This window comes from Choloepus didactylus, chromosome 19 (genome assembly GCF_015220235.1).
Source record: "Choloepus didactylus isolate mChoDid1 chromosome 19, mChoDid1.pri, whole genome shotgun sequence".
NCBI classification, from domain to species: domain Eukaryota; kingdom Metazoa; phylum Chordata; class Mammalia; order Pilosa; family Megalonychidae; genus Choloepus; species Choloepus didactylus.
In genome coordinates, this window is record NC_051325.1 from 60,813,533 (window position 1) to 60,827,198 (window position 13,666).

The 13,666-nt window shown below is 39.5% G+C and overlaps 1 protein-coding gene across 2 annotated transcripts in view; it reads left to right on the forward strand.

The window, feature by feature from the left end:
- The window catches only part of RAB22A (RAB22A, member RAS oncogene family), a 57,669-nt gene extending 47,038 nt beyond the window's left edge, over positions 1-10,631 (forward strand). For both annotated transcript variants that reach the window (XM_037811400.1, XM_037811399.1), the window contains 4 exons: positions 1,881-1,952; positions 2,047-2,153; positions 2,722-2,831; positions 8,017-10,631. In XM_037811400.1, the coding sequence (XP_037667328.1) occupies positions 1,881-1,952; positions 2,047-2,153; positions 2,722-2,831; positions 8,017-8,114 (387 nt within the window). In that variant the 3' untranslated portion in view covers positions 8,115-10,631. The remainder of the gene's footprint in view (positions 1-1,880; positions 1,953-2,046; positions 2,154-2,721; positions 2,832-8,016) is intronic.
- The last annotated feature ends 3,035 nt before the right edge of the window (positions 10,632-13,666 follow it).

Sequence of the window (13,666 nt, forward strand, 5' to 3'; positions counted from 1 at the left end):
GCAAACCCAGCTATATTCTGGTTATAAAGAATTAACCTTAAGTATAAAAAAACAAAGATAGGCTGAAAATAAAAGGATGGTAAAAGATATTTTATGCAAATCGTAAGCAGAAGAAAACTGTTGGATTATATTAACATCGATAAAAAAAGACTTATAGACAAGGATCACTGTCAAAGAGAAAGAGGGATGTAATGATAAAGGGGGCATAAGAGGACTTTCTGTTTTGATGGAAATGTTTTATATCTTGGTGGGATGATAGTTACATGGATGTATTCGTTTGTCAACTTATCAAATTATACACTTAAGATCTTTGCATTTCTCTGTGTGAATTTTATAAATTTGAATGTTAAAGTATATATCTTGGAAAAGATATTGCCAATAAAGAGTATAAAAACCAAAGCTAAAACCATAACCTTTGTTCCATCTGTGCACTCATTTCCTCTTAGCCTTTGAAAACCAGTTTTGTATTTTTAGGTCCTTTTCTCTTGATAGTATGGTTTCCTTTTCTGTAGTGCTTCTTCTTGCTTACAACTTCTATTTTTGTTCTGTTTTCTTTTGTTTTTTTCCTCTCTCTCTAAAACCTAACATATCATTTTATTGGAAGTTGGCAGACAGGGATTTTTCTCACAAGCACTAGTAAAACCTTATATATGTGGAAATCTCTGCCTGGCACTTAGTTTGGCATCACTCCATACTTAAACAGTTCTTATGCACCATATACTGATTGAATACCTGCAATGAGCCAAGTGCAGTGCTAGGACCCACCTATAACACAGTGTGCTAAATAGACATACTATCTCCCCTCATGGAGCTTACAGTCATAATTTCACTTTCTTCTGCAGAACTCCAATTAACATGAAAGTTTAAAAGCCAAAAGGTTAAGCTCACTGGATACGAAGCTATAGAATCTATAACTTTATATCAGTTATGCTATGGACCTGATGCTCACTTCTGATGACAACTACCTGTGTTTGGGCATAAGCCAGCAGGAACTGGACAGTAGGATGAGAAAACAGTGGAGTTGCATCATAGGTGGGGGTCACATTTCGAACCCATGTATATAAGACCAAGGTTGAACGCAGTTAAAACATTGGCATCACATTCGGTGGTTGAGATGCTCACACCATGCCAGATGCCCCAGAACTGAGGCTGACTGGGATAAGAGCTTCACATTTTCCATCCCACGTGCACATCAAGAGAGGTGGCATGCAAGATCACGCATGCTTTTAAATTGTTATTTACCCCCTTTCTTCTCTCCCCTCCCTTTTGCATGTATGGGAGGAGGGGGTGTTGGTTGGGAAGGAGCTGTGCATACAGAGTTAAATTCACATAAATGACAGAAGTTCTGTACCCAGCATTATGGGAATTGCCACTGCAAGGCAGTGTCCAAAAAGCAAGTTGCCAGCTCATCCAAGAAGAGAAGGTGAATGTGTACACATTTCTGTAGTACAGTCAACATTTAGATTGCAGGGTTATCTTTACAACACCCAAATGCAGCAGCCACTTCTCTGGAGAACTATTTACAGCATTATTTTTATCTCCCTGATAGTTTGGGAAACCAAAGTTAAAAGGACTGCTGAACAAATGAATTTGGGAATTATAACATTGAGTTCAATTAAAAAGCCTTTTTAGCTGAAACAGTTTCTTATAACACCATATTGAATTCCTATAAAACTGTATTCTAAACTGTCTTCTGTGAGATAGTGTTACATGAAAAAATTTTCCCTTTGATAATTATTGGTTCATTTGCTTTAAAGCACCATGTAATCCTTTTTGGATTAAGAAAATGTTACCTTTTGCACAGGGATAATGAGCTTAAAAATCCAGTCAAAAGCAAATATAACCAGTTTTCCTGTGTTGTTGTTTGTGTCTCTCTGCAGTTTCGTGCCTTGGCACCAATGTACTACCGTGGGTCGGCCGCAGCCATAATTGTTTATGATATCACAAAAGAAGTAAGCAAGACCATTCAGAGTATTCTTTAGATTATTTTGAAAACTCTCTTTTGGTTGCTTGTATTTCCAGTTGCTTTCTTCTTTTGTGTCACAGGAGACATTTTCAACATTAAAAAACTGGGTAAAAGAGCTTCGCCAGCACGGCCCACCTAATATCGTAGTTGCCATTGCGGGAAATAAGTGTGATCTTATCGACGTAAGGTAAGTTATTAGAGCAAGAGATTACAGTGCTGATTGTATGTTCCTTTTCTTACTGGGGAATATCCAATTTAAGTATCTTGCTTTTATTTTATCTCTGACATTGAAAAATTCCCTTTTGTTGTATTGTTGGAATTCTGAAGTTTCAAACTAAATTGGAAGTTTTAAGCATCTGGAACTAAGCACATTATGTCTGTAGATAGGTGGATCACATAGTGGTGGGCATCAGCGTACCCCCAAGCTCCCATGGCATAGGGGGCACGAATGAGTCATGGGCAGTTTCTGTGGACCACTTACATGATTCCCAAAGCAAGGACTTGACTTTCGGAGGGAAAGAAAACCTGCCATTTTCTGACCACCCTAGTGGATAAACCACTGGTGGTGCTGGGTGTTGTGTTGCTTTGTTTAACCATCAAATGGGTGGAGGGGGTGGGGGGCACTCATGTTGGGACACATTCACCAGCCATTTGTGACATCTTTTACCATCGTAAATCTAATTAATGACTGGGTTGGGGGGGATAACCTTAAGATCTTGACAGGTAGAATCTGATTTGCAATTGTTGCCTTCCAGAGAAGTCATGGAAAGAGATGCCAAGGACTACGCCGACTCCATCCATGCAATTTTTGTAGAGACCAGCGCGAAAAATGCTATAAACATAAATGAACTCTTTATAGAAATTAGTGAGTATTGCTATGCCTAATGGGTTTCCTCTGTGCAGAGCAACTTAAAACAGAACTACCTTGCTGGTTAGAATTCCCACCTTTCTTAGAGTAGTCTGGTCTCTGATATTGTTCTCAGTGGAATGAGCTTGTGAATGTAAGATTAATGGCCAGCTTTCGAATCACGTTATAATTGCTGGAGAGCTGCTGCCTGACAACCATTGCCATTCTGTAAAGAGTGTTACTGCTGAATAAATATTGCACAGGGCATGGAGGCCATGGAAGCTGTCATCTCTCCCTCTTTCTCTCTGTAAATGTATTTCAATTAGTTGACCAAGATCATTGGAAGTGAACAAAATAAATAAAGGAAAATGAAATGCAGGTGTAATTCTACTGTAAAAAAAAAAAAACTTTAAAATCGATGCTAGACAAGTGCAAAGATAAGACCTCTTCCCACCTCTCCCCTTCCCTTTCCCGAAGTGTCCATGTTGACGGCACTAGCAGGGGAAAGGCTGCTGCACACCTGTGGGAGCCTCTACAGAGCGCATCTGTGTTTATTCATGTCAGTGAAATTCATCCACGTGTTCACTGAGAACTGTTCCAGGCTCCAGGGAGAAAGCCGTGAGCAAGATAGACGTGGCCCCAGCTCCCCTGGAGTACACGCTCTACTGAGAGAGACAGACAGTAAACAAAAATAAATAAGATCATTTCAGATAATAATAAGTGATGTGAAGAAAATAATGTAGGATGAAGTGAAAGAGTGTCTGCAGGGTGGTCAGGGAAGGCCTCTCTAAGGAGACAATATCTGAGCCAGGACTGGCAGAGCTGGCCATGCAGAGGCTGTGGATTGGCAGGAACCAAACATTTGAGACTTGCAGGAGGGGAAAAAACTGTCAGCGCATGATGGACTTACTCATTATGACCCACCGTTTGGTTGACATCAGAGATTATTGACGCTGGAAAGTCTCTTGGCCATCATGGAAACAAATACACAAGAACTCTGGTGCCCACCAAGGCCAAGCAGGGACTGCCTGCAAATAGAGCTGGCTTGGGACAAACACTGGGTCTTGGGGGCCCCAGAAAGCACTGGGGACCCTGACAGCTGGGAGATATGGGCCCAACTGCAGCCATTTGGGGCCTCACTGGAGTGCGGGCCTCTATTGCCCGGTTGCTGGAGTCGTTTTGGTTTGGTTTGTATGTTTTTAGGTTATTCAGAGAAACCAGAATTCTGGATTTTTGTGTGTAATATGTCCCCATTGTTTAGGTTTGGTCACTAATTCACATATTTTCAGAGTACTGTGCAGGCCTAAGAGACTCATCTGCCAGCCCGATAATGGCCACTGGATGGGCTGCCAGTTTGCAGCCTCTACTCCAGCCCCTCCATTTCGCTATTAAAAAGTCACAATAGTTATTGTCCTCCAGGTTGTAAAGTAGGAGTAACACAGATGCATTCTTGAAAGGCAACACTGAAGGCCAGTCAGGAATTTTGTGTCGTTCAAGCCAGGTGTCTTAAGTGTGTGGTGTCATGAGCATGTGAAAATTATCGCTATTTTTTTTTAAGTGTTCTTTACTCTAGCATGACTGGTGGTATTAAAAACAGAAAGAGAGTAGTGAACTCGACCAACAGTGAAAATTCTTAAATAAAAACTCATATGCATATACTCATTTTAACTGGGAAAAATAAAAAATACTTATTAGCAAAGATGAGAGAAATTCAGAGAGGTGTAAATTAAGTTTATTATTCACTCTTTGTTATAAAGTTGCATTAGCACTGTGCCTGGCATGCCAACTTTCTGTTGAAATATAATAGACATACAGAAAAGTGCACATTTCAAAAGTGTAAAGCCCAATGAACTTTCACAAACTGAAGATACCCCAGTAATAAGGACTCAGATCAAGAAACAGCATTATCCCAAAAGCCTCCCTTGTGCCCCACTCCAATTACTACCACCCAGAGGTAACCTCCATCCCAACTGCTAACTCTTCATCTTCATTTTACCTTATTTAGTACTTTATATTTTTAAGAACATACTGTATTTACCCTCTTGTGTCTGGCTTCTTTTGTTCTACATTAGAATTAGAGATTCATCCATATAATTGCATATAGCTGTAGATGATGTCATTCTCATAGCTGTAGTGTATGATGGGGGAGAGGGGCAGGTAGGGAGAAAAGAGAGAGAAAAAGATGGGGATTGGGGAAAGTATCTACAATGATTTATCCATCTTCTGTTGGTGAGCATTTGGGTAGTTTCCACTCTTGAGCTATTACAGATGATACTGCCATGAATATGCTTGCTCATGTCCTTTGGTGAACATATGTACATATTTTTGTTAGGTATATTTATATATGAGAACAGCCGAGTCACTGGATATGCGTGTGTTCAGTTTGACTTAATGGCCAAGCACTTTTCAAAGTGATAGTATACTCATACCAGTAGAGTTTGAGAATGCTGGTTTCTCCACCTCTGGTGAGTCGGTAATGATCTGCACGTCCATGACGTTTAATGAGGTTGATCATCTTCCCGTGTATTTATTTATATTTATGTAATATCTAGATATCCTCTTTTGTGACATGCCTGTTAAGTTTCTTGCCCATTTTCCTATGGGGCTATCTGCCTTTTTCTTAATGTAGTTTCTTATGTAAGATCTTGGCTATGAGTCTCCTGTTGATTATGTGTGGTAGAAATACCTTCTTCTCTGTGGCTTGACTTTCATTTTTTAATCAACTTCTTCTTTTTAATCTTAAGGTAGTCTGTTTGATCTTTATTTTCCTTTATGGTTAGCACATTCTGGTTCCTATTTAAGGAATCACTGCCTACTTCCCCATCATGAAGATGTTCTCTGCTTTTTTCTAAAAATGCAAGTAGTTCCCCCAAATTTTTTAATACAGTTTTATTGAGATATGTTCACATATCCTACAGTCATCCACAGTATACAGTTATTAACAGTACCATCATACAGTTGTGCACTCATCACCAGAATCATATTTTGAACTTTTCTTTATGCCGCAAAAAATAAAAATAAAAGTAAAAAAGAACACCTAAAACATTCCATTCCCCCCATCCCACCCTATTTTCTCATTTAATTTTTGTCCCCGTTTTTCTGCTCCTCTGTCCATATACTGGATAAAGGGAGTGCAAGCCACAAGGTTTTCACAATCACAGAGTCACACCGTGTAAGCTACGTAGTTACACAATTGTCTTTAAGAATCAAGGCCACTGGGTTGCAGTTCGACAGTTTCAGGCATTTGCCCTAGGCATTCCAACACACTAAAAACTAAAAAGGGATATCTGTATAGCACATAAGAATACCCTCCAGAGTGACCTCTTGACTCCATTTGAAATCTCTCAGCCACTGAAACCTTATTGTTTCATCTCTCTTCCCCCTTTTGGTCAAGATTTTCTCAATCCCACAATGCCAGGTCCAGACTCGTCCCCAGGAGTCATGTCCCACGTTGCCAAGGAGATTTACACCCCTGGGAGTCATGTCCCACATAGCGGGGAGGACAGCGAGTTCACCTGCTGAGTCGTTCCCCCAAATTTTTATGTCAAATTTCAGAGATGCCTCTGTGATACCAGCTGTATTTTCAGTAGCACTTTTTTTAAAAATATGTAAAGACAAGAACTTTCAATGAAGCTTTTAAATAAATTTGTAATGAATGCACTGCATCATCTATGGGCATTTGAAAACTAGTTGTAGGACATTCCAGTGAATGTAGCAACCAGACTCTGTACCACCCACGTGGATTTGCAGACAGCAAATGGTAGAGGCTCCAAGGTTGGTGGCCAGGGTCCGGAGAGCTGGCAGAGCTTCTGTCTTAACCTTTTTAATGTCAGAGGTTGCATGTGTTCATTCATTCAGTGTTTATAAAATACCTCTGTGCCAGATATTGTGTTTAAGAGATGCTGGAAACACAAGGAATTAGAAGCAGGCTCTTCCTGGAGCAGCTTAGGGTCTAATACCAGAGAAAGAGTCCTGTCACCGAAAACTGAATATGCGCTTCTGGTGTCCTGACTGATTTTAGGGTCTGAGATGCTGGAGAGTGTTAGGAAGCAGGAGGGGTTGAAAAGCTTTTGTAGAAGAGGCAACTCTTGCATTATCAGCCAGGTAGGTGGGTGGGTGATTTAAGGTTTCTCTTGAAATTGCCATTATGCTTCACAGAGCAGTAAAGTGAAGCCTGTTCATCCTCATACATTGTTGGTAGGAGAATAAAGTGGCACAACCTCTTCAGAGAGCAATTTGGCAGCATCTGTCAAAATTTAAATTGCACGTCCTTGCATTTGTGCTGGATAGACACTGGGAATACAGTTTACATGTCGGATAAATGCCCAGGAGTAGAGGAGCATGACCCAGCTGCTGCATTCCCGTTAATTTATCTTATGTATACACTCAGGTTCACAAAGATATGTGTCCAAGGATAGTTTTTGCATCATCGTTAATGACTTCAAAATACTGGAAACAAAATAAATATATAGTTAGATCAATTATGATTCCTCCATCCAATACAATATTACAAAGCTATTAAAAAGAATGAGGCTACTCTCCCTGTGCTTACATGGAACAATCCCTAAGATACATTAAGTGAAACAGCAAAGTGCGGAACTGTGCATACAGTGTGCATACAGTTTGCTCCCATTGGGGTTTTAATAAAGGAGGGATGGAGTAGGAATTTGTGTCAAGTGTGCTTGTTTATACATGGCTGCCTCCAGAAAGCCGCACAAGAAACAGGTCACAGCAGTTGCCTCTGCCATGAGACAGAGGGTCTGGCATGTATTGTTGAATTTTGTTTAACATGTGTGTATTGCCTACGCAAAACAAAGCTCTTTTAACGTGTAATTTTTTTTTAATCAAAAATTTTTACTGAATGCAGTATGGTGTCCTGGGTTGGATACTGACACAGAAACAAGACTGGATATCGAATCAAGTCTAGAGTTTAGTTAATAGTAATGTGCCAGTGTTGAATTCTTCACTTTGGCATCCCATGGTAATGTAAGATAGTATCAGAAGAAACTGGGTTAGGGATATATGGGGGCCTGCTGTACTCTCTTTGCAACTTTTCTATAAATCTAAAATTATTCCAAATGAAAAGGTTGTTAATTTTTTAATCTTAATGAAACCTGTCAAATTGAATCTGCAGATTGTTGTGCCTGCGAATGAACAGATTTGGAAAGTTACAACTCACTCCCTTCCTGTCATCTTGGTTTAGGTCGAAGAATTCCGTCCACTGACACCAACCCGCCATCTGGCGGTAAGGGCTTCAAACTCCGAAGACAACCTTCAGAGCCAAAGCGAAGCTGCTGTTGACCAGCCGCAGCCCCTCAGACTTGGTGAAGTAGGTGGTCCTGGAAGTTAACCGGGGGGCTGAGACCCCCGCCGCCAGTCTGCACCGGTCTTGGGTTGTCTTTGTGCTAAGAGGATTGACAGAAATTGACCAGCTCTGGTCTCGCTCAGAAGACTGCAGCAGTGATGTTTCGGTCTTCGGACTCCTGTTGGGTAAAGAATCTCTGGTGCATGGAGGGACTGCATTGCTGGTTTTTGACCTTGCTGAAAAGGAATGTATAATTGTACGGATGGTAGGATTAAATTGTTGAGTAGTTTTGTAATCAAGATTGTATGTAACATTTGTAAAGGGAAAATTAGCACTTTTGTGGTTCTTGAAGGGAAAAGGAAAAAACTTTGTGGACATTATGATTTCCTTGGCTTCCCATTACCACTGTTAGAGGGAGTTAGACCATTTAAAATGTTGTAGAATATTGAAAGTGGAGAGATGACAATTATTATTTGAAACTAAAATGGGTTATTGATAGGAGCGATGGAAAGGATTTCATCCTCCTACCATCTCTGAAGCACTCACTTTTCATTGCAGATACTAGTCATGGATACATATAGTAAATGAGCAACAAAAACAGCAGATGCCTAGCTCACCCTTGGTTTGCATTATGAGCTTGTGGCATGAATGTGTAACCAAACACATTATTGGCACCTTTTTTAAGCGCTCACGATCAAGATGGTGGTGATAGGGAAGCTGCCTGGAATAAATTAAATTTCCTATGTTCTAAACTGACTGGCCATGATTCTTAAAAACTGAACAAAGAAAGAAAAGAAAGTGGTGTAGATGCTGTCAATTTTTTATTTAACCCAAATATTTTGTGGGAAAAACAATTATCTGTTGCTTAGCATATGTAAAGTTGTAGTCTATATTTATGAGACCAGTGCTTAAAGTATTATAAATTATGTAAATATATTAATAAATTCTAAGTTTCATTCAGTACTCCACTTAATCTTGCAGCCAGTCTTGCGTCTGCCCACCCATTTTTCAGCCTGTCCACAGGACACTCTCTTTGAAGCACACTTGTGTTGTGCGAAAGCAGAGAGCACTCAGCGCACAGTCTTTAAAGATTTCTCTGTCTTCCTTCCCACCCACCCTCCTTCCTTCCAAGTCCCATCTGGAAGTCATAGTAAAAACATATGCCACCTTGGCAAACTTGACCAATCCTTGCTAGCCTTGCAGTAAAAGAAACAGCTCCAAGCTCGAGTCCTTTACCTGGCCTTGGAAATCAGTTTCTTTTAGCATTTGCAGCAACCTCGGACCAACTGTTTTAAAGGATCTTTCCTTGTTAACAATTTAGCTTACCTATCTGTTCCTTTATTTTCCCCCACCTCTGTTAGTGGTTCACACTCTTTTCCCTCAGGGAGCCTAATGAGGTTTTTAATATGATCTAAAAATAAAGCACTGAAGTGAAGTTGGTGAAAATTCATTCCTGGTCTAATTTGGCACCCTTCCAACCTGACTGTTGTAGGGGAAGGAAATTTACAAGATTAAATAGGAAAGGAAACAGCTTGAATTTCAAACTAAATTGTGTTTGCACAGCTATCCTTAAACTGAACAGTTGAAACTTTTAGAAATAATTATTTCTTCATGCACCCACTTGATATGGATAGGTTTTAATGGGAAAATTATAACTCAGATTAAGTAAAAAACATTCCCTTTTCCCTGTTGTATATCTTAAGCATTTGAAGTTGTTTTCTTCTCCTGTTGGAATCATGCAGAAAGAATGTAGCTAGTGAAAATTCTAATGTTGTTACATTTAACATCAGTGTGGCTACTTTATCCCCAGCATCTTGCTTCTTTCCTAACATTGAGCTAACAAGCTTTATGGGAAAGCGTGTACTTCCATGGGCTGGGCTCTTCCTACCTGACAGTGCTTTGACTTTATTTCATGTGTATCCAGATGGATCCAGGGCATATGGCCACCGCCCTGGTATGTCCCAAGCATTCTCACTGCTGGGCCTCCATCTCCACGACAACAAAATAAAAACAAAGATTGCCTGGCTCATCACCAAAACAGCGATGCGTGTGTGGCCCTTTCTGGCTTATTTTGCCAAAAATTATGCAAGTCAAAGACTCTCACAGTTTTCCACCAAACACACCAGTTGATGTTGATGATTTCATGGTGTCTCGTGCACCGGCCAGGGCAATGTACCTCAGTGTCTCCTCTGCAGGGGGAGATGATAACGCATCCGAACATGTTTCATCTCATTGTGACATTTAGTCCAGCATGGGTAGACCTCTTCAGCCGTTTGCAGCTGATTTCTCTTCGGGATTTCTCATACTCCCTCCCATATGCACAGTGACTCTGTTTTGTTATAGCCGCATATTTTATTAATAGAATGAAAGACCTACAGTTTGTGCCACACTGCTCTGCCACATGTGTTTCTGGGGCCTCTTCTCTTCTCCCTTCTTCATCAGTCTGTCCAAGAAACTGACCGGGCCCTGTTTCTCATGTAGTAGATTTTTTCCTTAATGCTTAATAACAAGAAGAAAAAAAAAATGCCATCTCAGATCCATAATCTCATCCTCATTGAAAATAGGAAACAATTTTTCATTATTTTGTTTGCTTCTAAAGTGCAAAGGTGAATATTAAAGTCTGACGTAGGGTTTTATTTTTAGCTTTGGATTATTAACCTGACTAAGCAATGATCTAATACATAGTTCATATTCTGCTCATTGTTATTTTTTTGTTAGGAGAAAAGGCTGGGTTTCAAAGGAATTGAGACATAGCCCATCTGTAAAAATTTTTTGGTTTTCTTATGGATGCAAGACCCTTTTTTTTTTTCACACTTTGGGAACTGAATCATTAATTAGCTACAAGTGTGTGTTGTTTCCTTTCAGAGGAATTGAAATGAGCTCTTTGTAGGTGTCCAGTCCTAGAAACCATTGGTCTCCAGAACTCGCCTTTCACCTAAGTGTTTTCTGAGTCTATGATAACTAATTAACCATCATTTGGTAATTTAACAAACATAAAGTAAGGGTATGATTAAGTGTCCTTCATTTAAACTCTCTTTAAGAAGTGATTGGGGAGAAGTGCCTACTGCTAACCCTTCTGGTTCCAAACGAAACGCCTGTCACTTGCTTTTCCACCATGGCCAGGATAAGTTCTTATACAGAGCAGCAGAAAGATTTAGTTCCTTTTAAAATAACCTACTTGTTACCCTTTGTGATTCCCACAGCTGCCTACCCATGCTTGAAAGTTTGGAGACTTGTGCTAGAGGCGCTATCTCAAAAGTGGGCCGCTCTCCTTCTTAAGGTATCAGTTTCTATCATTTTAAAATATATAAAGGGAAAGAAAACCACATTCTTTTAATTTCAGAAATTATCTTCAAGTCTTACTATTTATCTTTTTTCTATTCTCAAGGAGGAAAATGGGCCCAAGGAGGCCTTCTAAAATTAAACTCTGGGAGATAAAGTAATGAAAATGTCCTTTGGAGAACTATGCCATGGCTTTTCTGGAGGTGTCAAATCAGAATATCTGTATATTTTGGCATTGTGTTAAAATGGGCTCTTCCTTAGGCAAGTTCAATTCAGATTACACTGTACTAATTGGCATGTCAGTCTCAGCTAGAAAAGGCATTTGTTCATTGTCATATGCACTTCCTGTATTCAGAGAGTGAGTTGCAGAAGACGTTATATAAATTATTTTTAGCGTTTTTTCACTCTCTTCTTCAGAACATAGTGAGAGCTTGATTCATGGGCCCTTAGAGTATGAGATGCAGGCCCACACTGTGTTACATCTGTATAACAGATGAGCCCTCTGAACATCCAAATGTCTTCACAAGTACCTGTGTGAGTAATGAGAGACTCCTTTCCTTCTGGAGAATAGCTATTAGAAGCCCCTTAACTCCGACCTATCCTAGGTACCTGCTTGAAACATTTGTGGGGGTGGCGGGGGGTGCCGTGCAGGGAGGAATGACAGCCACAAACTCAGGCTGGCTGTCCTCTCTAACCCCTAGGCTTTAAAGGTGCCTCTTAACTCTGGTGAAAGTTAGAAGACAGTGATAAGCCAGATCCTGTGAACTGTAAAAATCTTTTGTTATTTAAATTCATTTAAAAGGGACTAGCAACATGACTTCTGTTTGCTGTTTGACTTCAGGAGAGATTCTACCTCTTAACACTTAATATTTTTTAAGGGAAGAAATGGACTGTACCCTCAGGGGTCAAGCTGTTACAGTACACCTGCCTTTAGTTAGCTTGGTTCATCAAAACATAAAAAATGATTCAAGGTAAAGTTTAGGCGATTTTTTTTTTTTTTTTTAATTCTCGTGGTACTATGATTTAAAAAAAAATTAGTCCAAGCAACAGAATTATCCAAGAAATAAACATTATACTGTGCAGTTTTAGAAAAGGGAAGTGGAGGGTAGAATTTCACCTGCCAGTTTCTCTTGACAGCAGAGTTGCATGTGTTGACCTCCAGTAATAGAAATTCAGGCAATTTGATTATCCGATTTACAAGAAACATTAGTGGAATTCTGGAGCATTTGCCCTGTTTTATGTGCAAATGAAAATCTATAAACAATATTAGAAAGGTATTATATTTTCCAGGAGCCTCCATTTTTTTAATCAAAGAGAATGTTTTAATCAAAGAGAGTGAAAGACCTGTTGTGATGAAGTTTCATTAGATATAATGAGGAAAGTGAATAAATAAAACCAAGAATCTCCATATTTCTCAGTTTGTCTTTCAGGTTTCTCATAGCTTATAGGAAAATTATTTACTCTCCCAATGTAGAAGGAATTCCAGTAGCATAGATCAAGTTTAATTTGATGGGTTGTACCATCAAAAAACTAATGTCTGTGTTCTTTTATTTTTAGAGTAGAATCAATTATAGATATGCTAGAACACTTTTGGCTTCAAAACAAAAGGATTTAGAAGTTTAATGGAAAAAAAGTCTTAAACCTCACATCTTTTCCTTTTATTACATTAAACATTTTAGATAATAAGATTAGGGTATGTTGTCAGTAGATACTTAAATTAAAACCATGTTGTTCAACAAATGAAACAAAAAATTTTTTTTCAATTTGTCACCAGTTCATTTTCAGATCTTTGTGGTGCCCAGTACCTCATCAGAATACTTCATTATCAAAACAAACAAGTCTGGTTAGCTTTCCACGAACAAGAATTCAAGTGCCAAGTTCTACTAGACAATTACTGGGAAGTCCTAAGATAGTAATGATTTTTTTAAGGGGACTTTGTAATTGACAGTTTTAAACTGTGGGCTTTAACGTTCTTAATCAGGCAACAGAAGCAAAACCTGCCAGTTTTACTGATGCTGCTCCTTGATTCAGGAACTTTTCAGTACTTTGTAAAACATATTGCTCAGTGCAGTACTTTGGAGGAAATCATCTTTAAAATAGCATTTTGCACTTAGGACCAGTAATCTACGCAGAACTAGAATTTTCAAGGAAACTCCTACAGCATCTTATGTCATGTTGTATAAAAGCTGCTCATGCCTCCTCCTGCTAGGAGAGTCCAGAGCCCCCACTGACCGCCCAGTTGGGCAGGGGCATCTCTCACCATAGA